The following is a 23,114-nucleotide window of genomic DNA, read 5'->3' as shown; positions in this document are numbered from 1 at the left end:
CACCTGTGAAATCTGCAAATCTTTTCAGTGATATTGTGAGAACCTTGGAAGAACGGTGTATGGTAAATCTCTTGGATGCAGGAACCATCTTTTTACACCTTAAAACCAAGCAGAGATAAGTGTTTGAAGGCATCTTCTTTTTTCGCCCCCAAAACAAACTCCTTTTAATGTCTCACGCATGCCTATGCTATTTGAATGATATTTACTTGCATAATAGGTTGGTCTTTTTTCTTTTCATAAACCCATGCACTGCGTGTCAGGTTTGTTAATACACAGAAGAAGGTCAATTTTCCCAACAACTCAGAGCATAGCGGGAACAGGAATCTCTCACAAAAGGGTATGACCAGGTTGGATGGCAAGGTACCATTTCTTGGTCTACAAAAGTGGCTATTTGAACTCCAATCCTGGAAACATTCTTTCAGCTTTCAAGGGGAATACAAATACTGAAAGCGGAACGAGAGAGCCTTGGTCCCCAGGGCTAGAAATTGCAAATAATCTCCAACATAGGTCGACTATCAACATCAAAAATACAACAGAAGCACATGGTCATTCTACAGGAGGGAGACATTTAACAGTAGGAAGTCTTCATGTACTGAGCTTGTCTGGAAAGACACTGAAACCATCTGCCATCCTTTGAAACAAAATAGTTCAGTTTGACACATTGCCCGCTCCAAGGTAGGACCTACGGTGTAAGCAGTGAAAATTAGCCACTAGCCCAGAGAACAACGGAAACTGGGCAGTTTACATCAAGAAAAGTACTGTCGAGAGCTAATAAATAGAAAGAACAAAAGTAGCCCTTTTTGAATTCTAATGGCAAAATAAGGCCAGAGAATTGCAAACCCATAGGGAATGCCTATGAACAAGACTTCCCCCTTCCAAAGAAACAAAAATCCAAGTCTTTTATAAACTTCCACAAAACTTGTAAGTAGATCCAAAGTTTAGAGGTAGTCCAACAGAGTCATGCAACATAGAAAACTGACATCTAGGATTAAGACCTAATTCATCAAAATCTTACTCGCTACATTTATAGCAATTCTCTCCATCCAGCTCTTCAGGTTTCACAAAGAGTTCCAGAGCTCTGCTAACAGACGAAACCGCCTAGAGCAGCGAGAAAGAAGAGCGCAAAGTCACCGTAATTCAGAATTCCAGAGACATACTAGTAGTTTATAAGAGAATCTTACTAACATACTCAAGCGATCTACTAGGAGCACTGTGAAGAAGGAGGCAGAAAGAGCATGCTCAGCATTGACCTCACCTGGAAGGCATTTGACTTTGGAACAAATACTTTTCCAGTAGCCTAGACAGCATCTACAGTGTGCTTTGTCATCAATACTGGGGACAAATTCATCAGTCTAACAATTAGATGTACATTGAGGTAGAACAACAAAGAAGTATGACAGCATTATAATTTTTGCAGAAAGAGAATTCTTTCCCCTTAAACCCAATGCAAATGTGGAGACTATTTACATGGGTTCCACGGAAGGACAAAGTCCAATCCACTTCCTTAGCACCACCAAGCTCTTACGTTTTAACATTATATGTGGTTTGGTTTTTTAAGTTAAACAAGTTTAATTTAGAAAGTTATGCATGTACTTAAACATCATGAATTATATTTAGAAAACATCTTACCTTTATATCCAAAGTGATATCAAGAAATGCCTCATACGTATCCGAAACTGCTTTGCAATTCAAGCACTTCACTGGAAACAAAATATAAATGCTTAACATTATGTGAAGGAGACTAACTGTCCAAATTCAAGTTGTTGACAGATACTAATTTAGACAAACTACAGACTGCTTTACTACCGACAAAAGTCACAGATCAGTTCTAAGGACAGGAATATTTTTTCAAGTACCTCTCGATCTTAGAAATCCTCCAAATATTTGATGAATGATGGTGGTAGCTTGAGAAGATCTGTCCAATCTGGAAATAAATTATAATCAGACCTCAGAAGATTTAAGGCACAGAATTAACTCTTCAAAGAGTTTGATGAAAACCAAGGATGATGTAGACTTGCGTTGCTGATAGTAAATAAGGCACTAAAAGGTGCTAGAGATCATTTTTGAGAGTAAATAAAGGACTAGAAGGTGCTAGAGAATGTATGAAAGTGAACTTGTTTATGCTTACTCGGTGCTTCCGTTCAAGCACGCTTCCTGCATAGCATCAACAGTATAGCGCAAGAACTCGTGTGCGTCTTCTTGACTGCCAAAACGGAAATGTTGTCCTATTCCTAAATAAGAAGATGATAGTATTGACCTCATTTAAAAATGAAATCATTCTTGTATTTCTAAAATCTCTCTTCATTGGAGTGTTAAAACCACTTAGACACATCAAATAATTATTTGAAGATTACAAGCTATCGAAAAGAAACACATCTGAAGCCACTTACGACTGAGATTACTGATAACATGCGTAGGCTCGATGGCATCAACAGTGCAACGCAGGGCCTGGTTAATGTGAGTCTCCATCGTGCACATCATGCAAAAATCTTGTTCATGACCTGAAGAGTGAAAGAGCAAAGCATCCCAGTCCAGCGAAATATCCAGAACTACAAACATCTAAGTACAATTTAAACTATAGATACAATATCCACTCTCCTTGCTACATTCTATTCTCCCAAGATGCCAATGTCCCAACAGTCTTGTAACATTTCATTTCACACAACTTGACAGAAGAAAAATATCCACTAAGCCTGTATTCAAATGCATGTTGTGATGAGAAATCTAAAAGACTACTGCAAAGTCGCAGTTGTAAAGGCTGACAGGAATGTGAACTCCACAGGCTGCAAAATGTATTACTCTCTAAAATTACTACCAAATGCATTACTGTCCAATGCACTTCATTATTCCCATGAAGCAATAAATGATCCTTTAATAAACAAACAAACAAACAAACAAACAAATAACTAAATAAATAAATAAAACATGGTGCATTAATTGCACTCCATATGCTATTCGGAGCCCACTGCTAATACAGTGCTCAAAGCCAGCTGCTACAGGTAAAATCAGGCAAATAAGCTTATCTCACAGAATCACTGCTGTTCTTTCACCTTCAGAGCTATCCAACAGATTCAAAATACTGTTAGAAAGTACTCACATGACTGGCTGTGCTCAAGAGAAAGCATGTAATTGGCAAGTCGGGGTGTGTAGGTCAAACACTGTAGAGTAGCATTAAGAAAACATGTGTTGCCAAGATTGTAGAGGCCAACTCCAACACTTCGTGTTTCTCGCCAATCCATACAAATCTTCTCAGGTGGAAAAAGAATGCTCTGTGGCGGAGCAATTCCATCATTAACGACTGCAAGAAAGTTAAATTTAAAAAGAGATCTTGTTTGTTTGTTTCGAAGAAAGGTATTTAAAAAAATACTATTCTGCAGGAGCACCTAGAGGAGCTAGCTACAATCCAAACCAGAAAAACTTATTGCAGACAGCTTTAATACCACCAAATTCAAATTGGCTGGTCAACACAATGTTTTGGGGGAAAAAAAAAAAAAAAAAAACAACTTTAGTCAACCATTTTAGTTTTTCTAAGGCAAGGCTAACTGCCATTCTGTTTGTAGCACCTAATGCCAAGTTCCTCTCCATCTATAATCTTTAACCTGATTAACTCAACTACTGTTTTTTTCCTTATTATAACTTAAACCACAAACTTAGACTTGAAATTATACGGTAAAAACGTAAAAACTAGGAACTAGGAATGACGGTACCCCTACAGATACCAGATTTTTTCCTGAGCAATGTTATCCTTCAAAAAACCTGTGAAAAATGGAAGCTGTGAATAGCAACAATCAAACACTTTTCTCTGCAAAACAGAAAAGACATGGAGGAATCTGTGCATTACAAAAAGCTCCCCGTATTTCTCTGTTGACTGTAAATATATCAAAATTAATTTCTGTAACATCAGTCACTTCAGTTGCCTTAGGGGATTCGCTTTTGAAGTCTTTCTTCACAGTAGTCCCCTTCTCTATCAGTGCAACAAGTAAGAACTGCATTTTCTACTTTTGCTTTGAAGACAATGGAGGCAGGATAGAACGCACACTTACTTAGATCTCTTGGGGCAAAAGCCTTAGATTTTTCAGATGATCTACAGTAAATAGCACCTCCACGTCCTTGGGCCACAGAGACTTGGCTTGAATCTTCTGCAGGCACTATCCGGCCCCAGTTGGCGGTGCGTGACATCAGTATTTTAGGACTTGGTTTCTTGGATTTGCCAGACCGCCTTGAAGAGGGCTTTTTAGGCTTTGAAGATTTGGGCTTCTTAGCTACGGTCATTGTTCACATCTGCGACAGAGACAGAAGTTCTGGTTGACGTAAGACTATCAAGAAGCACTCCAAGAAGAAAAGAGTAACAGAAGTCCTGTCACTTAATCTCAAAGAAACAGCCTTAAGAACTAAATCGCTGGTATGAATGATTTAAAAAGAATCCCCAAACTAAACACACAAAGTGAAAATTTCCATCTAAACTCTATCAGTATTACTTTTCGCTTCTGCAGAACTAGTGGCTGATGCCATTTCTTTCCCTTCCGTAGGATTTTAATCCATTACAACTCTGGAGTCTTTTTAATATAAAAATGTAGAAGACATTCTCTGAGGGGAATCAGTTATTTATTGATTTCCGGAGTTGCGCAATTATCTGTTAATTAGTACCTATGATCTAATAGATAATTGTTGCAATTATCTATTGCTGGCATTAGTAACGGAACACTATTACTTCACTGCCTGCGTTTTTCTGTTTCGTCTGCACAAAGGTACCCAGAACTCACTGCTACTTTTCTTCTGTCTTTCCAGGGCTCGCCCTCTACCTCACTGTCTACTGCACCAGTCATGAGGGGTTTGTTGTGATTCTATAATGAGCCTAGCTTTTAAATACAGCTTTCATGGGCGTCACTTGGTGACGGCAAGTTAATCTGTGAGGGCTCCTCAGTCTACATCATGCGGTCGCTTTTTCCAGGTGAAAAAGCGGAGCTGTAAGTGGCAGTACACCAAAGCCCTGGCATGCTGAGATCCAAGAGGAGAGATGTTTGGCCCTCCTTTTCACTCCTGGGAACCATATACCTCAAAACCCACAGAGGATGGGCTATATCTCAGAGAAATCTTCGGAAAGGAGAGCATGAAGAGCATGTTTGCAAATTTATTTCTCCCTGGGCTTCTTCTGCTTCTCCAAGAAAGACGAGTTTGAATATAACTTTGGCAGCAGTACTTCTGGTGTTTTACTCCTACCACATTTAAAACTCCTACGACAAACTGAAAAGTTAGACTAAAAAGCAGCTCTTTCCGTTCTACTTTGTCAAGTTGCACGCTTTCCTCATGCAAAACAACAGGGGAATGTAAGCTAGAAACGGAAATGCTGAATGTAAAACAAAACAAAACAAACCTCAGCCCTCCAGGACAAAAGCCAATAACTGCTACAAAGTCCTTTTTAAAATGCTGATTAGGTTTCAAGGTGATACCGCTTTAAATAAGCGTAGTTGTGTGTCCATAGGCAGAAGCTGAATAATGACAGGATGAACTTCTATACTTCATGTTTTGTTACTGTCTTACTGTAGCACACAGGGACTTGTTACCTTTAGGGAAACCACTAACCTCATGGAGGGTTTAAAACATAAGCTAGTTTGTTATACCAAAATGACGGAGAGAACAAAGCATAAAGTGCTTTCAGATTTCTAGCACGCCTTGATTGCTGTCCATTAAACTTCAGACACGTTAAACAAAACACAGTAAATAAGAAAACTCCTAGTCCCACAGCTGGCAAATTGTGTGCAGAGGTTGTAATTAGAACTTTTTTGCCTTGACGTTTTACATTTAAAATTGATTTTAAATCCATTCTATACACACTTTCCATTCCTGAAAAAACAATACGCAAACCTGACAAATGCATTTACATGAGAAATGAAGTCGTCCTTGTCCGACTGGAAGAATAAGGTGACAGCTCCTGGGCTCAGGGATAAGCTCCGATCTTCACCAGTGACAGCTCCTTTTTTAGGATTGAAAGGGAAAATGTTTCAGCAACACATTGGAAACATACTTAAGGGACAAGAAACAAAATCAAGACTGCAGTGAGAAGGAGAACAGAAAAACAATACTGGGGAAAATGGGAAGGGAAGGGAAGGGAAGGGAAGGGAAGGGAAGGGAAGGGAAGGGAAGGGAAGGGAAGGGAAGGGAAGGGAAGGGAAGGGAAGGGAAGGGAAGGGAAGGGAAGGGAAGGGAAGGGAAGGGAAGGGAAGGGAAGGGAAGGGAAGGGAAGGGAAGGGAAGGGAAGGGAAGGGAAGGGAAGGGAAGACCTTGATCTTTATACTGACCAATGAGATAAGCCTTACACATTTTTAAGTTTATTTTTGACAACTGATTGAGGTGTTACCAGCTATTAAGTACGATTCAAGAGCAAATATTAACACTAGAAAGAAGAAATCCGATCCACCACCACTGTTTCAAAATACATCCATTTCTCATTTGGAGATGACGTCTCTCTGGCAAGGTAGTAGAAAAACTGTAAATACCGATAGAGCTTCCTCTCCCGATGTTCCATATACATACCGATGCTGTTCCTACACCTACGCTCTGAGCATAAATTTATGTTGACATGAGTGACAAGAGAGGGTGTTACTCCTCTCTTTGTTTGCCTTGAGAGACACACCTCTTGTCCATTGAAAAGTAAATTCAAGATTCCAGATCACTTAAGACAGTTGCTATCCCCCCATTCAGAGTTCTGCAGCAGCACTCTTCAGATGTGTTTAGCAGTCTCTTTAGAAAATGTTATCACTTAGGACCTGCTTCTCAGTAGGTCCACGTTTGGCCTCCGCTTAGCAGAGAGTCAATCCCAGCTTAAGCTTTCGTACAAGAGCCCCTTCACGAAACGGAGTTGAACCCTGACATAACTGAGTTGAACCTTTAACCTTGAAGCTTCCTTAAAGAAGAAAGCAGCACCCAGGCCAGGAAATAGAAATTAATCGTCACTTTACCCTGAAACGCAGTGGGCTATTCTGTGCTGGCAGGATTGCTGCCGGGCTGGCCGACGAGGCGGCGGGCAGCTCCCCGGGGCCACAGGGCCTGGCACAGGGAGCCGCCGGGGGTCTCCAAGGTCCGGGAACAGCGGCAACAGCGGCAACAGCAGGGACAGAGGGGACAGCAGCGACAGCAGCAGCCACCTCAGCCGGGGCCGTCTCCACAACCGCCACAACGGCCTCGGAACGCCGCCGAACTCGGAGCTCCAGCGTGACGCCTTGTGAACCTGGCCGCGCAGCTCATGGCTAAAACCAGAGCGTTTCCTCCGGCGTGTGTTTACTGTCGGTGCCGGATCGGCCCTCACCCCGAGCTCTCCCTGCCGGGAGGGCTTTGGGGTTGGGGTTTCCCTCCCGCCGCCGCCGCGGGCAGGCCCCGCGCGCAAGGGGTCCGCGCTGGGGAGCAGCATCTCACCCGCGGCGAGAGACCGAGGGCACGACATGAAAAAGCCCCGACACAAAAATGCCACGACATGCGGCCGAGGCGGCGGGGAGACGGCTCTGAGGGAGCTGCCACTTCGCCCCGCCGTCCTCCCCTCCCGGGCCGCCCCGCCGAGCCCCGTGCGCCTCAGGTGCTGCGCTGAGGGGGTGGCTGGCTACTGAGACAGCTGCCCAGGGCACTGCTCATGGCACCGAGCCTGACGGAGGTCAACAAGTGTTGAACAATGCTCTCAGACATCGGGTCTCACTTTGGGGTGGTCCTGTGTGGAGCCACGAGTTGGACTTGGTGATTATTGGGAGTCCTTTCCACCTTGGGATGTTCTCTGATTCTAGGTCAGCAATCCAGTAGCTGATGAGAAGTGTGGAGTCATTCAAAGGGAAGAGAGAGCACAACACTTCTCGTTTGCAGAAGCGGCTATTTGGTAACCAAACCGATGATTCCTTTGCTTCTAGAGCAACTAACAGCAGGGATCCGCTTTACAATGGAGGGAAAAGAGTCGTTGGCATGTCATGTGAAGTAACCTTCAAATCCCAGAGGATGATTTTGTTGGAACTTTATTCAGCTGAAAACACGGAAGCCTTGCTTCTGCTTGTGTTAGTTACAGCTCCAGTTTATTTTGGTTGGGAGGGAAGGCATTCCAGGCTAATGTGCTGTACCTGTTCCTTCAGCTCATTGTCCATAAACGGAGGAGCAAATGAAATCAGTTTAATCTCCATTAAATGCAGCAGACAAAGCGGAGTAGAGGGCGATCTAGCACTTAATTTTTCCTGTAAGCAGGAAACCCAGAACTCAACAACACTTTTCAAATCTTGTCCTGCAGTAAATGACCAGCTGAGTGAAGCTTGCATTTAGAGGATGTGCTCCTCCAGTAGACGGAAATAGCTTTTCCTCTTCACAAGTGCAACTGAGTGGTGGACTGGCAGCTACGTGGTTAACTAGTTGTGCCAAAGGGGTTGTGTTGAATGCACAGAAAAATATGCAGGTCCCAACAGTAAAGGGTTGTCTGTAGGCATGACACCGAGTACAGATGTTGTCTGCAGGTTCGTGCAGAGTGCACCGCGCCAATAAGCACCCAGAGTCGGAATGCACACGAAGGTCTTTTAATTATATAATTACTTATAGAACTCTGCAGAGTCAGGTACTTGGCCATCTTTCGCAAAGCAAGCACACCTCTGACTCGAATCACCGTCATTTATACACAGGAAACTTGTGAAAACTCTCTCTTTGGCTCCTTTGGATTGGTTATTACAGCTCACCTAACTTATCTCCACTGAGCTTGTGCATTACAGAGGAATACCGGGGGGGAGGGGGAACAGGAGAGGGGGGACACACACCGAATCCCACATTAGCATAGATTAGCATTTTGACAGGTGTGATTTTTAATGTGCTAATGACCCTTAATGAGAAAAAGGTTACTATAGGTCAGTCTGGAGCTGGTGTTCTCCTTCCTGTTTTTTCCCTTTTAGCCCTTCTCTTCCTTGCTTCTGCTAGCTCAAGGCTACCTGTCTCTCTCCTTCTTTATTTTCTCAGCTAAAAGACTGCACAAGCTACACGCCTCCCTATTTGCTTCAACATTTCCTTGTTTTGTTTTTTTTTTTTCCCAGCTCTGGGACGACACAGGTGTGGTTTGATATTTGCCAGTATAGCTAAAACTCACGCCAGTCTGCTCACGCACAATAAGTAGTAAGATTTAAGGACTGGTTTCATCGGCTTCTTCCATACTAACATCCTTCTTATGTTTTAGATATGCTGGAGTTAAATCAACACTAAGTTACTACTTGTGGAGTAATCGCCTTAAGCGACTAGGCATCATAAGCACACCTCCATCCCAAAAGCTACCCGCCTCCAAGGTGCAACCACCCCTCACTGAGCACGCCCTCGGAATTTCTCAGAGCCTGTACCTTTAAACGCAAGTGAGATCATTTCTACCAAGCACAACCAAGATATGCATGACTAGAGTCACTCAAGCTCCACCTTAAAGATAGAAAATAATACCAATTGCTTTAAGAGAAAGGGGATGTTAGGGAAGATACTATCAGGAAGGATTCCTTCTGACATCACTCGACAGGCTGAGCCTCTCACTCCCCCACCCCCACTCCATTGGGACGCCGTGGGGTAAGATCTGAACGCTTGCTTATACCAGGCGTCTCTGTGGAATCTTAGAAATCTCTAGAGTTTTGATGCTTTTTAATGTCTTAATACCTAGGCTGTGTACCTGTGCATTTCATGCATGCTAGCTTGCTTTTGCAGACAGTGAATTTATCACTGACAATCCAAAGAACCTGTGTACCTGTCGCCGTAACAAATTGCACTTAATTGCATTCTTCCTAGCTGTGAGAGTTCTCCTTGAATGCGACTAGAGCGAGGCCGTACTGCGTTGTTGGTGAATCCGTGACCGTGATAGTTCAGCACCCTGAATCCGACGGGACCCATGACGGTCAATCGGCTACACCCCTTAACGCGACACTACTAGACGAAGAAGATGACAGGGCTTGCATGCACTGCATTAGGCTTTGCATGTGAAAACACCCCCAAATAATTTCACGTGCATTTAACGTTTTTAAAGGGAAAAAAACAGGAAGGTGTAGTCTCTCTGTAAGCTACAGCCCTACATAGTTAAGGCATCAGCATTCATTCCTTTGCTTGATAGCAAAGTATGAACATACAGAAGAGTTAAATATTTTCTTTGCATTCTTAAAGGCGATTTTTCAGACTTGGGCTTCAGTTGTTGGAGTTGAAGAGATCAGTAGACATCCTTACTTTTACGTTAAGACCAAAATCTTTATCTAAGATTGTGTTATCGAACGCAACTAAACTCCCACCCCCACATGTTTTTTTTTGTAACTTCGCAATGATCTTGCTGCAGTCCCACTCTGATGGTCTTTCAATAACATGCAAACTGCCGTGGCAGATTCTGTTACAGTGCTTTTCTATTGACAGTGTGCCTAACACTCAAGGTAAAGCCCCTCATTTCGCAGTGGGGACATAAAGTGTTTCTTTGGACCCTGCTGCTTCTGTTAGTACTCATTTTTTCACAAACTTGTTGAACCTGAGCCGTGCCTACTGAGCCAACGAATGCTTTGATGACACAGTATTTTGTCAAAGCAGTTTTGCTTCTTGGAGCTACAGAAGCAGCTCTGGCTACGTGATAGCGAATTGTGCTGCATTGGCAAAACCAGACTTAGCTACAGACTTACAACACTTGCTAACTCGATCTATTTCAAATCTCATTTTAACTTTAAAGGACAATCAGTTTTGTGGCTCCTGTCTTACTAATTTGCCTTGTTTTGCATGGAAGGGCAGCCTGTGAATGTTTTGCTTTATTGCATGCTTCAAAAAAAGGCTGAGGAAGAGACTGGAGGAACCTTTTCTATTCTATGGACTTTCCCCCGAGAGCGTGGAATTGCAGGCTACTTGGATGAATGTTCCAATGTGAGTAAGGGAGCAGACCTCAGCCAAAGGAGGTGGAATCCTTGCTTAATAGTAAGTATCAGTGTGGGGACATCTTTGCTTAACGGGAGCCATTTAAACTCTTCATAGAAACAAAATAAGCTGGACATCTTATGCTTGGAAAGCAGTATGGTTACACAGCGGCTAACATAATGACTTGAGTCTTCTGCTCTGCAACTTCAGGTTTTGTTTTCAAGCAGTGCATACATCAGTTTAAGCTTTGGACAAGGAGATTTGCAATGCAAATAGTGATAAACCAGAATCAGCGGCGCTGACGAGTGTAATGGTGAAATGCAGCAAATCAAGTATTCCTGGAGAAATGTGAGATTACAAAACTAGTAAGCCATGAAGCACTTTTGTTGTTGTTGTTGGTTGTTTTTTAAATCAATTCTTATATGCTGAAATAGCACCTTCAAGAAAATCTGTTTATCTAGCCAGGTAACGGTGTCTCCCTGTAAACAGGAAGGAAATGCCAGGAGCAGCCATACCTCTTTGCTGTCAAAATAAAGAGCAAGTCGAGGCCAACATCATGCCATAGTGCAAAGGCTTGCTAAGAAAGATCATTCTAAGAGGTCTGCAAGAAAAGATGACTTACTTTGTCATAAGTTTGTCAAATAGAATGGACGAGTTAGTAGTCGAGTACCGACTGTGTCCGACTCTACAGCTGCGGCGCAGCTCCAAGTCCCTGTTTTCTCCGTGGACTCGTCTCACAGTTTTTGCACCAGCTCTACTCCTCAATGTTCTGGTGACTGAAACGCAGAAACAAAGGATTTTGAAACAGTGAAGATGGGATTCTCCTTATTTCACCGTTGCTCTTGTAAAATGGAAACAGACAGACAAAAAAGGCACCCTGAAGTGGATTGAGTTTTCTTTACATTTCAGGTCAGAAGTTGGTGTCACAACCACTGCATTCCACTTCTTTATCGCTCTGCACGTTTAAACTGTCTACTTAAAACTGGGACCTGTAGGGAAATTTTTAAAGAGACTGAAAGCTAGCCAGACAAAAACAAACGTGCAACTTTTGTTCCATGCAGGAGGGAAATCTACTCCACTTATTTCTGTCTTGGAAAAGTGAGAACAATCAACACCTTTCTCTAAGGTGTTTTCACTCCATTCATGTCAAACTGTATCTAACAGTGCTCAAAACAAACACTAGGACATTGCAAGCCTCTTCCTAAGAGGTGTATGTTTGATTACTCTGTTTATGCATGCAGCACTTCCATTTCCTGCATTAGGATCTAACAGCTCAAGGAGGGAAGAATCGTTTCAAGAGAAACACCCAAACACCACATAACTCAAACTCGTGCTTTTTAGAAAAAAGCCTGCCCATTGTTTGCCATACAGCACCCTTTGGCACAGGTTGGTTGCTTGCACTGTCATTAAAAGAGCCAAGAGGACAAGGGGAAGGGAAGAGCTACACCGCTGTGCTGCTAGGATCACAGCTAAGGTTTACTTTTGTGCTTGCCAGCTATAAAACTGAGTTTGAACTTATCAAGTGTCGATTTACTTTGCACAATTAGAACAGTTTGCTTTGTGCCTACCAAGCTGCAATTCACACTGCTCCCTCCCCAAGGAATTCATAAAATCTCCTATTTGCACCTACCTCTCTTCACAGAAAAGTCACTGAGGAGTGAATTCAGCTGACTACAGAAGGCTTTGGGGCCAAATGAAAGCCATGGAGTGACCAAGTGCCATCCTCTTCAGTAACCTGCGCAAATAGGTATCCCGGGGACTTACAGCCACTTACCTGTGCTATATTCTTTTTTTCGTTCCAATTTTGGCTTTCTCAACTGCCTACATTAAGAAAGAGGACACGGCAGAGAAGGGAGAAAAGACTTGTTGTATTAGACCCATCAAGGATGGGAAATTTCACCATGTTTACAAGCCAGTGCTCCATGGTATACAAAGAGAAGCCTGTAGGCCTCACGCAGGATCCACATCCCAAGTCTGTTGCGTGCCATATACACGCGGTTCTGTATGTACCCACATTTCCTAGCTTGCTCATGTTGAATTCTCAAAATTATGAGCAATAGCACCCAAGTGGAAAAGATACATGTCCTGGTTTCAGTTAGGACAGCGTTAGTTCTCCTCCTAGTAGCGGGTAGGTTGCTATGTTTTGGCTTAGAATGTGTGAAAGGATGTTTAGAAGATTGCTGATACCACCCCGATGTTTCAATTGCTGCAGAGCAGTACTTACAACAAGCCAAGGACCTTTCGGTGTCTCACTGTCCTACTGGCGATCAGAATCGGCGCACAGCAACAGCTGCGAGGGGACAGACTCAGGATGGCCGACCCCAACTGGCCAAAGAATTCTATGCCTTATGGCAACACGCTGCACCATGGATAGGGCGGGGCAGCCGGGCTGCTAGGGGTTACGCTGGGCACTGGTCAGCGGGTAGTGAGCAACTGCATTGTACATCACTTGTTTTGTACACATTACTAGTAGCAGTACTATCATCATCACCATCATTATTATTATTTTCCTGTCTTAATAAACTGCCTTTATCTCAACTCGCGGGCTTCACTGTCCCGTTTCTCTCCCCCATCCCAGAGAGGGAGGTGGGAGGGTTGCAGAAGGGCTGTGTGGTGTTTAGCTGCCGGCCGGGTTAAACCACAACAACACCTCAAAGGGGTTGGGGAAAAAAAACAGGTTTTTTTAGAAAAGCAGAAGACTTTCACTGAGAAGAGGGATTCTAGTTTTAAGGTACTGGTACGCCATCAGCATGCTCATAGGCCTCTGCTGATTTTAGCCGGAGGTTTATCAGGCCACAACTCACTGCACATGCTTTCTCTCTTGCTTTTCAATCTACAAATCGAACAGAGATTGAACATATAGAAATACAGTACCTTGAAAAGCATCTTCTCTTGACATTTCCCCTCAGTATCGCCATACTTTCTTCAAAGCTGGAGACTGAACACCGCAGGATGCTTTTGCTCATTGATCTTAAACGGTGTCCGTTGAAACATTCAATACTGGGAGAAGAATAATCCTAGGGAAAGAAGGAAACAAGAATATATTTATGTGAACCATGTAGATTCAGATAAAGAAATTCTGCCTCACGCAAGTTTAATTGACCCTCCTGACTTGGTAGTGGGGCAACTAATGGCAGGCAGACACTGAAACGCTGCTGTGCTCAAGAAAAACCTGGAGAGAAAAACAAAAAAAAAGCTTTCAAAACTAAAGCTTCCCTTTCCCCACCGTTTTCTTGTGGATAACTTAAGCTTAATATCCTTGGCAAAAAGATATTGCAGCAAAACCTTTCACATAAACTTAGTGTTTCGTGAAAAACAACAACAACAAAAAAAAACTTTATATTCAATTGAATTTAAATTAAAAAAATAAACTAATTAATTTAAATTAAAAAAAATTGAATTCAATTGACTGTTCAGAGGAACAGTCAAGCTTGACATTATACATCCTAGAATTAAAATCTAGTTTGAGTTTTTCTCCCATCTCCAGACCTTGCTAAAGATGCTTATTAGGAGCTCTGTCAAAAAAAGTGTAAGGCTTGTTATATCAAAGCTTCGAACCCTTCTTACTGCCCTCGACCTTCTTCACATTGCTGCTCCTACAAGGGTGAGCACTATCATTTTTAGTACGGGAGGGAAGCTGTCATATCCTTGAGTGGGGGGTCGTTCTGTTTACAAAATGAAGTTCCAGTAAGAGTACATCAAATGAACCAACTTTCTTTGAACTTTAATTCATCACTATATTGAATGAATGACCTCTGGATTTCTCTCTCCCATTTGGAAGTCAATTTGAAAACAAAATACCTCTGCCATAAAGAGCCAGGCATCAGAGACACCTGTTGCGCCTCAAGAACGGAGAAGGTATGAACGACAAGTGCAGCTGAATAAAATGCAACTTGCCATTAGAAATGGGTGTACTGGCATCTACAGGTGCCGCTGGCATCTCCTCATTTTCATTACTCTCTTTATCTGGTTTCTCGTCTTCAGTAGCAGGGTTCTGCTGTGGTGACTTGGAGTTGTCGCATGGAGCACACGCTGCAGAGATGCGACCTTGCAAGAAAGAATAGATACCAAAGATCTTCGTCGTGCATTTTCAGTTACAAATGCAGAGACAAGTCTTCAAATCCTTAGCGTTAAAGCACGTACCTCTTTTCTCACGATATTCTTTAATTTGTTCACAAAGTCGTCCAAACTCTGTATCCATTTCGTTCCTCACCATTGAATATGCAGTGCCTTCCAAAACATAGGCGCTGTGACGATCTGAAATTTTACAGACTTTACCTGAATGTTGTCTACCAACCAATGAAACTGTTTTGATCACAGAAAAAAATTGCTTTCTTCATAGGTTGGTTCCGAAAGCTTATCTCAGTGAATATTTTCAGCATAACAACATCGAAGTTAATTAAAACAAAAGCACAAGTTCCTTGGGAACACTTATATCACAATTCCATGCCCAAGTAGCAAAATGATAAAATATTTACAGTCTGGACGTCCAAAATCATCTAATCCATCCGAAGTCTATTGTGCGCACACAGCATTTATCCATCTATATGTTTGACAGATTTTTTAAACTAGGGCTAAAAAGCACATCCTCACCTGTAGATCTTTGATCCGGGTAGTACTCTAAGGCATTGTTACAGATTAGATCGATGTCCTTCAGTTAGTCTCCTGCAGCGAGGTACTGGCGCGAGTCAATTTGAGTCAGAACTGTTGAAAGATCCATCGGCTCTTTAATCCTTGTGGCATAGTCAGGTACCTGCAGATCAAATACAAGCATTCAGAGGTTTTCTTAACCTTGCACACTGTCTACCAAAATTATTCTGAAGACTTTAAATAAACGACTTCCTAAAAACCCTGAACATTTGCGATGCATCAGAAGATGTTGAAATTAACCAGTTTGCTTCTCAAAAATGGAAGGGCTTTTTCATTTTTCATTAGAGCGGCCACGAGAGGACAACAAGAAGTAGGGAGGTCAGAAGCACGTGCATGGTAGAGAAGAAACACTGAGGGTGGGAGATTCATTTCACTTTGCTTCAGAAAATCACAACAGTGAAAGCTGAGCAAGCCATCCGGCATTCTCTTTGTTGTCGACATTGAGGAAAAGGTGCATGAATTGCACCTGTGAAGTACCTGTTGCAGGCATCTACTTTAGAATGAGATAACTGGACCCTGAGGTGTTCATTTCTTCCCTCAGACCAGAAGAGGAGACTAATGACCAGTTCAGATGAGGACATATGTATCTGTCTAGATTTTTCACAGCTCAAGAACCTAGGAGAAAAGGGGAAGAAAAGCCAGTGGAGGCCAACAAGAAGAGGACTTTGCTGATCCCCAGGTATATTCAAGTTACATCTGTCTTTGAAATATACGCCCCTAGTTTAGGCTTATCTCATAAATTAAGGAGAAAAAGACATCTAAGCAGCCAATTGGAGGAAAAAGAAAACACACTGCACTTATGGTTGATTCCTATTGAGAAGTTCCAGATGAAACAGAGAACAGGATCTCAAAACTTATTTTTACAAACTGCTGCTCCTATTCCTGTTCCCACAGGAACTGACAGTCCAATAAAGGGCTTTAGACTTCATTCAAGTAGTCCTGTAAATACTGTTTGTCATTATAAGGAAAGATCTCTGTGCTTTTCAGTGCTGTGACACGCCTACATATCAAAGCTTTTTCACGAGCAAACTGTGTTGGCATTTGGACTAGCCTTTTAGAATGAAACCAGGGCTTTCAGCGAATAATCCCATAAGACACATTTGAGAGTCAGCAGAAGTAAAAGCACTGCCTCTGCTTCTTGCAAAATCCTTACAGTGCAGCCCTAAAAACAAAGTTGAACCTTCCCCAAAACGCTGAGAAGTACGAACACTGAGAAGTTACAGACACACACGGATCAGCACTACTTTACCTTCTGTGGGTCAACGGGCTTTGCAAATTCCCTGAAACGTCTGTCAGTGGCAAGTCTGTGAGTAACGTCCCTCAAGAAAATTCTAAGGTCACGCAAGGTATCCTTCTCTTCCTCCTCCAGCATCTTTACTTCTTCCTCTTGTGGCTTCTGAGGCTCAGCTGGTGGTGCTACAGGCACAACTTCCAATGTCCGATCAACTTCAATTCATCAGGAAAAATTAGCCAATTTACAGTACTCAAATACAAGCATATGACAAATTACTGACAGAAAATGACCACCAAAGCAAAGACCAACAAGCTAGTAACTTCGATAGGAAAGTTTTAGATGTACTTCTCATATCCTCCTCACCTCTTTTCTTTACAGGAGGCTTAGCCACTTCATTTAGAATTAGGTCCTCAAAAAAAGGCTGCTCTCTCTGCCCTACCAGGCAACTCAATATTGCACACTTCTCCAAATTCCGTATTAAATCATTTTTGCATCTAAAGCAGAAGGAGGAGAGACATTTCAGATTTAAGGCCACAAAAAACTCATCTTCGATTCCAAAAAGACGAGTACCTTTTCAAATTAATTATAACCTGAAGAACACAAACTGAAAAAAGTTATCTTCCTGGCCTTAAAACGCTACATTTTCACAGGTTGGCACGGCAAATTCAAATATCACCTTTAAGAATCACCTGTAGAATTAAAGCTCGCTGAAGGGATTGTACGCTACACTGGTAAAGTAATGGCTTTCACCACATCCAACAGCGCCTCCTTTGTATTTACTTGCCTTGCTGCAGCCTTTACTTAGAACCTTTATGGCTATCGAGGGAAGAGACAGGCTTCAGCAGACAAGTGAGGGCTTTTTGCTGAGTTTTTATTTCTCTACCAAAAGGTGTCTGAAGTAGCTAGTACCTCTACGTCTTCCTCCATTTTCAAGTTCTAGTATTAAAAGGTAGGTGAGGAATTTCACTACTTATTTTAGAAGGAATTTACAGCCTGTACAAAAACTTCTGTGGGAACTCAAGCACTTTCAAAGCAGTTGATAATAAACACGTCTAGGTAAGACCCGTTCTCTTCCAGCATGCATAACAGCATGCATTTAAGAAAGCACAGCATTTTGATGCTGAAAGCATTCATAAATTACAAGACACTGAAGAAATAGTAAGGAAAGTATTGACAAATACCTCTTCTGGGAGATCTGAGTGACGTACATCAGACGGAGCAAGCAGAAAAACTGGCAAAAATGCTGGAATGTTAAGTAGTAGAGTTAGAAAAGTAAGTTTCAAGACAGGTCCAGCGTTGTCCCACCATAAATGGATATCTGGGACATAAATTGTGCTTGGTGCTGTCTTCTGAGCATTTCGGATCAGCTAGTGAAAAGGAAAGCTTGCGTAAGAAAACTAAAACACGTACAAGAACCTGTTAATACATAGCTACATAGCCATCTGACTGCCCCATGAAATGAAACTACGTGAACAGAGTGGCAAGCATCCTTTCACATAAGGAATTTCTCTGTGCACCCTTTCAGATTATCAGTATTCGGAGAACTCTAGTCAGAAGATGGGAAGGATATATTCAGGCAGTGGCTAGACACCGTAGCTATATGGCCACAGCCACAATCATCGCATAACAAAGAAAGGAAATGTCCCTCTTAAGGGACACATCAGTATTCAGTCGTGTAACATGTCTGTCCTTACTTGTATGGCTCTCAAACGTTTCCACTAAAGGTAAAAATATTTTAAGGTAGTGATGCCAAACAAGAAAATGGATTTCCTGCCTAAAAGTAAAAACACCAAATCTGGTCATTTTTTCTAGTTAAAACCACATCACTGTGCAAATGAAGTGTTTTCTGAATGTTAATGCTTTTATTGCACATACTGCAACAGCACAAGTTGTGTATGTCCGTGCGAAAACAAAATAAACAGAAGCCCCAAACCTCGGTTGCCTTACTAATATAATTTAGAAGAAGCCTACAAAAAGTAGCCGACATGCAGTCTGATACAGAGCCATCTACTGGGAGCACACAGTCTTAGGAGGCAATGAGAACTACTTTCTGGATCCCAGTGACATGAACAGCATTTCTTTCCACAAAGAGATGTTTATTAGCAACACCGCCCAGCTTCCTGAGCTGCTAGCAACAGCCTCACTGTAAAACTGGGTATGGAAAATGTGGACATGTACAACATCCAGATTGTTTGTGGTGCTGTCTAAAAGAAAAGGGGATTTTCAGACAGAAGCAAACATCCCAGCGCATTAAAACAAGGCCACCTCCATTACCAATTAATTTTGCTCACCTTACTTGCAACTCGATTGATCCTTTACATACAGTCAGTGAATCCGATGAGAAGAAAAAGAAAAAAAGGTACCTGTCCGCAGATTTCTTCTGGCGGTGCAACGTTTGTAAGCAGAACAGAAAGGTCCAGGGTGTGAACAGAAAACTTCTCCAAAGCGTGCAACACCACGGGTGCCACGTAAGAAACCTGGCCATACCCTTCTTTTCCTGCTATTAGCAGACGGGGCTGGCATGATGTTGGTTCGCAGAAAGCACTCCTAGAACAAGAGTTCAGAAAACAAGTTTATAAATGAGGTGCTGAATAGACACACAGATGTTCCAAGTAATTTTCCTATAGACTTTCTTTTCCCTCCCCAAATAATCCAAATGGCAGCGGTACATTAAATACATGTAAGATTTCCAGTTAAGTTATTCACTCATTCCAATTGTTTCACCTTCTTCCCTTTGTTTCATCTTCTCCCCTTGTTTTTCCTATTCTTAACTAAACCAAGACTGCAAATTAATATCCCTGCAATCTTGCTTTACTACTAGGAAATAAATTGGTGAGGAGCATTTGTTTCCCCACTACAATCAGGCTGTACCTCTGCTGGCTTAAATCAAAGATGCTAGAGACTTAGCCTTGCTCTAAAGCACAGAAAATCATCTGGACAGCACAGCAATAGAAACGGAGAAAAATAACTGATCCAGCTGTGACAACATGATCTAACTTTCCAACTGTGGGCTTGCATGACTTCCATACTAAAATATCACAAGATTAACACAACTTGGTGGCTTAACAAATAAAGACACCATTCAATTTTTTCTCAAGGTGTTTTAACAAGCCATTTCTCAGTTTTCTTTCTGCTACATAATTCACTACTGGTTTAACAATCCTGGAAAACAGAAGGGCAAAAGGTGGCAACACAAACCCATAAAGTTGGGGTATTTTTAGCTAAAAGGACAGACTGCACATTTATGTGGTCTTGAGTCTTTCAAAGAATGCCATGGATTAAGTCAACGTGTTCTGGTAGTCTACGGATCACTTTGGCTTACGAAGAGAAGCCTGGGCTTTTCAATTTGGTCATTCAGAGCAACTTCATTATAACTTTAGTCCCTCCACCCTTTCTTCTTGTGAATACCAAGCACCCCTTCAACACACAAACTTGATGTTACCCCTTCGTCTACCACCCCTCGCACTTTTAACAGCTGGAAATGTTTACAAAAACTCAGCAGACCTGAGAATTTAAACGTAACAGGGATCTATCTTTCTTTACCTGCTGAAACAGAGGCGTTTTTTCTCTGGTCCGTTAGGCATTCCATCTTTTAATTCATCTCCAGAAACCAAGGATGCATCGTCATCACTGTCAAACATATCATCTTGTAAAATAGGACTGAAATGCTCTGAAAGGCAAAAGAGGTTTGTTAACTTTCCTGAATAGCCTTTGTCTCTTTCTCTTCCATTAATACAGCTTCTAAATCAGTGCCAAAACCCTTTCTTCATTTGAGAGCACACACTGAAAGCTATTTCCTAGAGTTCAGCCCACCACAGATCTAAGGAGATGGCACAAGGCCCTACAAAGCTCTACTAAGTCCCACTGATGTGTACATATAAGGTATGCTACTCTTGGTGATTTTTTTCTCCCCCTTAGAATAAAGGAGATTACAAACACTTTCTGCAGTTGCTAAATAGCTAAAAAAGAAACAAACAAGACCATTTCTTTCTGGAGGAGGTTCCCACAATGAAAGCACGGGGATAAAGGATGTGATGGCCACAGAATTCCATTCATCTAGTAAGTATCAATGCTAATTGATCTCACGTGTATAGTACGATCCACAAACATTTAAATTAGGAGACTGGTTAAAAATGATGATAGCTAAAACAATATTTAGCTTAGACCAGTTATACTTGTATCCTGGTCCTGACATTCTTCAGAAAGGAATTAGAAACATTGACCTAGAAATGCTTCCCCTCCAAAGATCTGAGTTTTGATTTTTTAAAGAAAAATAGGTGCCTTATACTTCAAACCTCAAGTCAACCTCTACAAATGCTAATTATCTCAGCTGCCCTCAGAAGCAGCATGCTTCAGTAGAGAACGCATCATCCTTTACTGTGTATTGATCATTCAGAGCTTCCATTTGGCATTTCAGTTTCGAATCCACAATAAAACCTATGCGTTATATTCCAGACTTGCCCAAAAAAAAGACACGCACATGCAAATAATAAAATTCTACCACCATTATGTCTGAAAGGTTTAAGTTGATTGCACAAACCACAAGTTTTTGCTTTAGCAGAATTATAAAGAAGTGGATGCTGTGGTTATACCTTGCTGTCGGTCCTCCTTTAGTGCAAGCTGTGCATGCGGGAAGATCTTCTGCACAACTTGTAAAATATTCTCTACTGATCTTTGAAAAAGTGGCTTGAAAATGGGTGAGAGTGCTTGTACGGGCGAAGTCTCGATCCTGTTTGAAGCTGGAACAACCTTCTTCATAGCCATGAAAAAGTCCTTCGCTTTTATTTTAATAGAATTAACATCTAGCTGCAATTTCTCCCTACTTGCATAAATCTGAGGATAGCATCGGCGTAGAGAGCACAGCGCAGCTTCAGTACAGAGGGATTTGATATCTGCACCACAGTATCCTAACAAACAAAAATCAAACGTTACATCAGTCAAGGCCCAGGTTTACAACATGCAACATTTAAAGAATTTGTAAGGCCAAAACCAAACAGCTTAACAGGGAATTCAAAGTGCTACCGCTCTGCAGGGAAGTTTCATGTTGCTCACTGCCTGATATCCTGCGCTTATGCAGCTGAAGCAGACTCCTCATCAAAAACTATACTCTTGAGGAAGATGCCCCAGAATCATTTAACGTTCTTAGACAACAAGAGGAACGACAACAAAGAGTAAATAGATGAAAGCATCTCACTCTGATTGCTATGAAGGCGTGCCAGCTGCCTCGTTGACTAGTTGTGCAGCAAGGCACAAGAGCATGGGTACTGCCTGGTACAAGCTAAGGTTCTTTACAACTTGGTCACAAGCAAGAATCCGTTTCTGTTTCAGTCTTACCAATGCATTTCTCAGCAAGTTCATCAAGCAACATGTCCGGTGGCTGAGGGGTCCAGTCACGAGTATGAATCTTGACAATTTCTTTTCTAGCCTGGAAGCAAAATCATTGCATTTTAGCTTGTCCCAAGTTTTCCTTAAAAATACCAACAAGAAACAAACAAACCAAAAAGCAAACAAACAAACAACAAAAAACAAAACAGTCCTCCCTCAAAACCCCTCATCTATTAATACGCTTTTCTTACTTGCTCAACTTTCAAGTATTTTACAGTTATTTAATATACACTCTGCATTGTCAACCAGGAAATTGAATAGTTCTTATTTGTTATACTGAACTTTTTCTAGGAACCTACAGTGAAAGAAAAGGCATTTATAGCTTCAATAACAAGTTTCCAAACTACGAGACCTAAGGACCCAGAGGAAAATACTGTAATGAAAAATTTATCCAGAAACATTTCTTTGCTGTCCAAAAAACTTCTCTAAAACTTAGCAAGCTTTCATTGGGACAGTCTCATTACTTCATCACATTTGCTTTCCAGTCAGTAAATTCACAGAAAGCACTTCTGGCACAATGCTTCCAATTGCTACAATTACTATAAAGAAGAAAAGAATTATGACTCAAACTACTACCACCGAGCAGGGGCACAATCAAATGCAAACACGTCCCCTATTCATTCATAAGCGAAGGATTGAGACCAAAAACACAACTTCATGATGAAAACACCCAAGTGGACTAAATAATTAAGCAAACAGGTACACCTTGGGGAATGAAAGGTTTGATTATAGAACTAACTACTTGGTGGTATCATCCTGACCATATATATCCAGTACCAGATTTGCCCTCCATGGAACAACGCAGTGTCTCCACGTATCACTCTTTTGTTCAAGTTGTCAATTATTTTTTTCCTATAAAGTTGGACTTTGCCATGGTAGCACTTACATTGAATTTAAGTTCTCACCTCTTTATCTGGCAAGTTGAAGAGGAAGTGTCTGCCAAAGCGTCCTGGTCTTCGTAAAGCAGGATCTATAGAATCCA

At 41.8% G+C, this 23,114-nt stretch overlaps 1 protein-coding gene across 1 annotated transcript; it reads right to left on the bottom strand.

Annotated features, from left to right (window-relative positions):
* Positions 1-2,124: 2,124 nt before the first annotated feature.
* LOC311428696 (ubiquitin carboxyl-terminal hydrolase 42-like) lies at positions 2,125-11,682 on the bottom strand (the record flags this gene model as incomplete). The annotated part of the gene is made up of 6 exons (XM_084540026.1): positions 11,486-11,682; positions 5,883-5,974; positions 4,044-4,281; positions 3,098-3,298; positions 2,391-2,501; positions 2,125-2,231 (listed from the first exon to the last, which is right to left on the bottom strand). The coding sequence occupies exons 3-6, from the start codon at positions 4,270-4,272 to the stop codon at positions 2,125-2,127; spliced, it is 648 nt and encodes a 215-aa protein (XP_084396152.1). The 5' UTR covers positions 4,273-4,281; positions 5,883-5,974; positions 11,486-11,682.
* Between the last annotated feature and the right edge of the window lie 11,432 nt (positions 11,683-23,114).

Source organism: Aythya ferina, assembly GCF_964211825.1.
Source record: "Aythya ferina genome assembly, contig: HAP1_SCAFFOLD_115, whole genome shotgun sequence".
In the NCBI taxonomy this organism is placed as follows: Eukaryota; Metazoa; Chordata; class Aves; order Anseriformes; family Anatidae; genus Aythya; species Aythya ferina.
The sequence above is the reverse complement of the archived record's forward strand: the minus strand, read 5'-3'. Positions and strand labels throughout refer to the sequence as shown.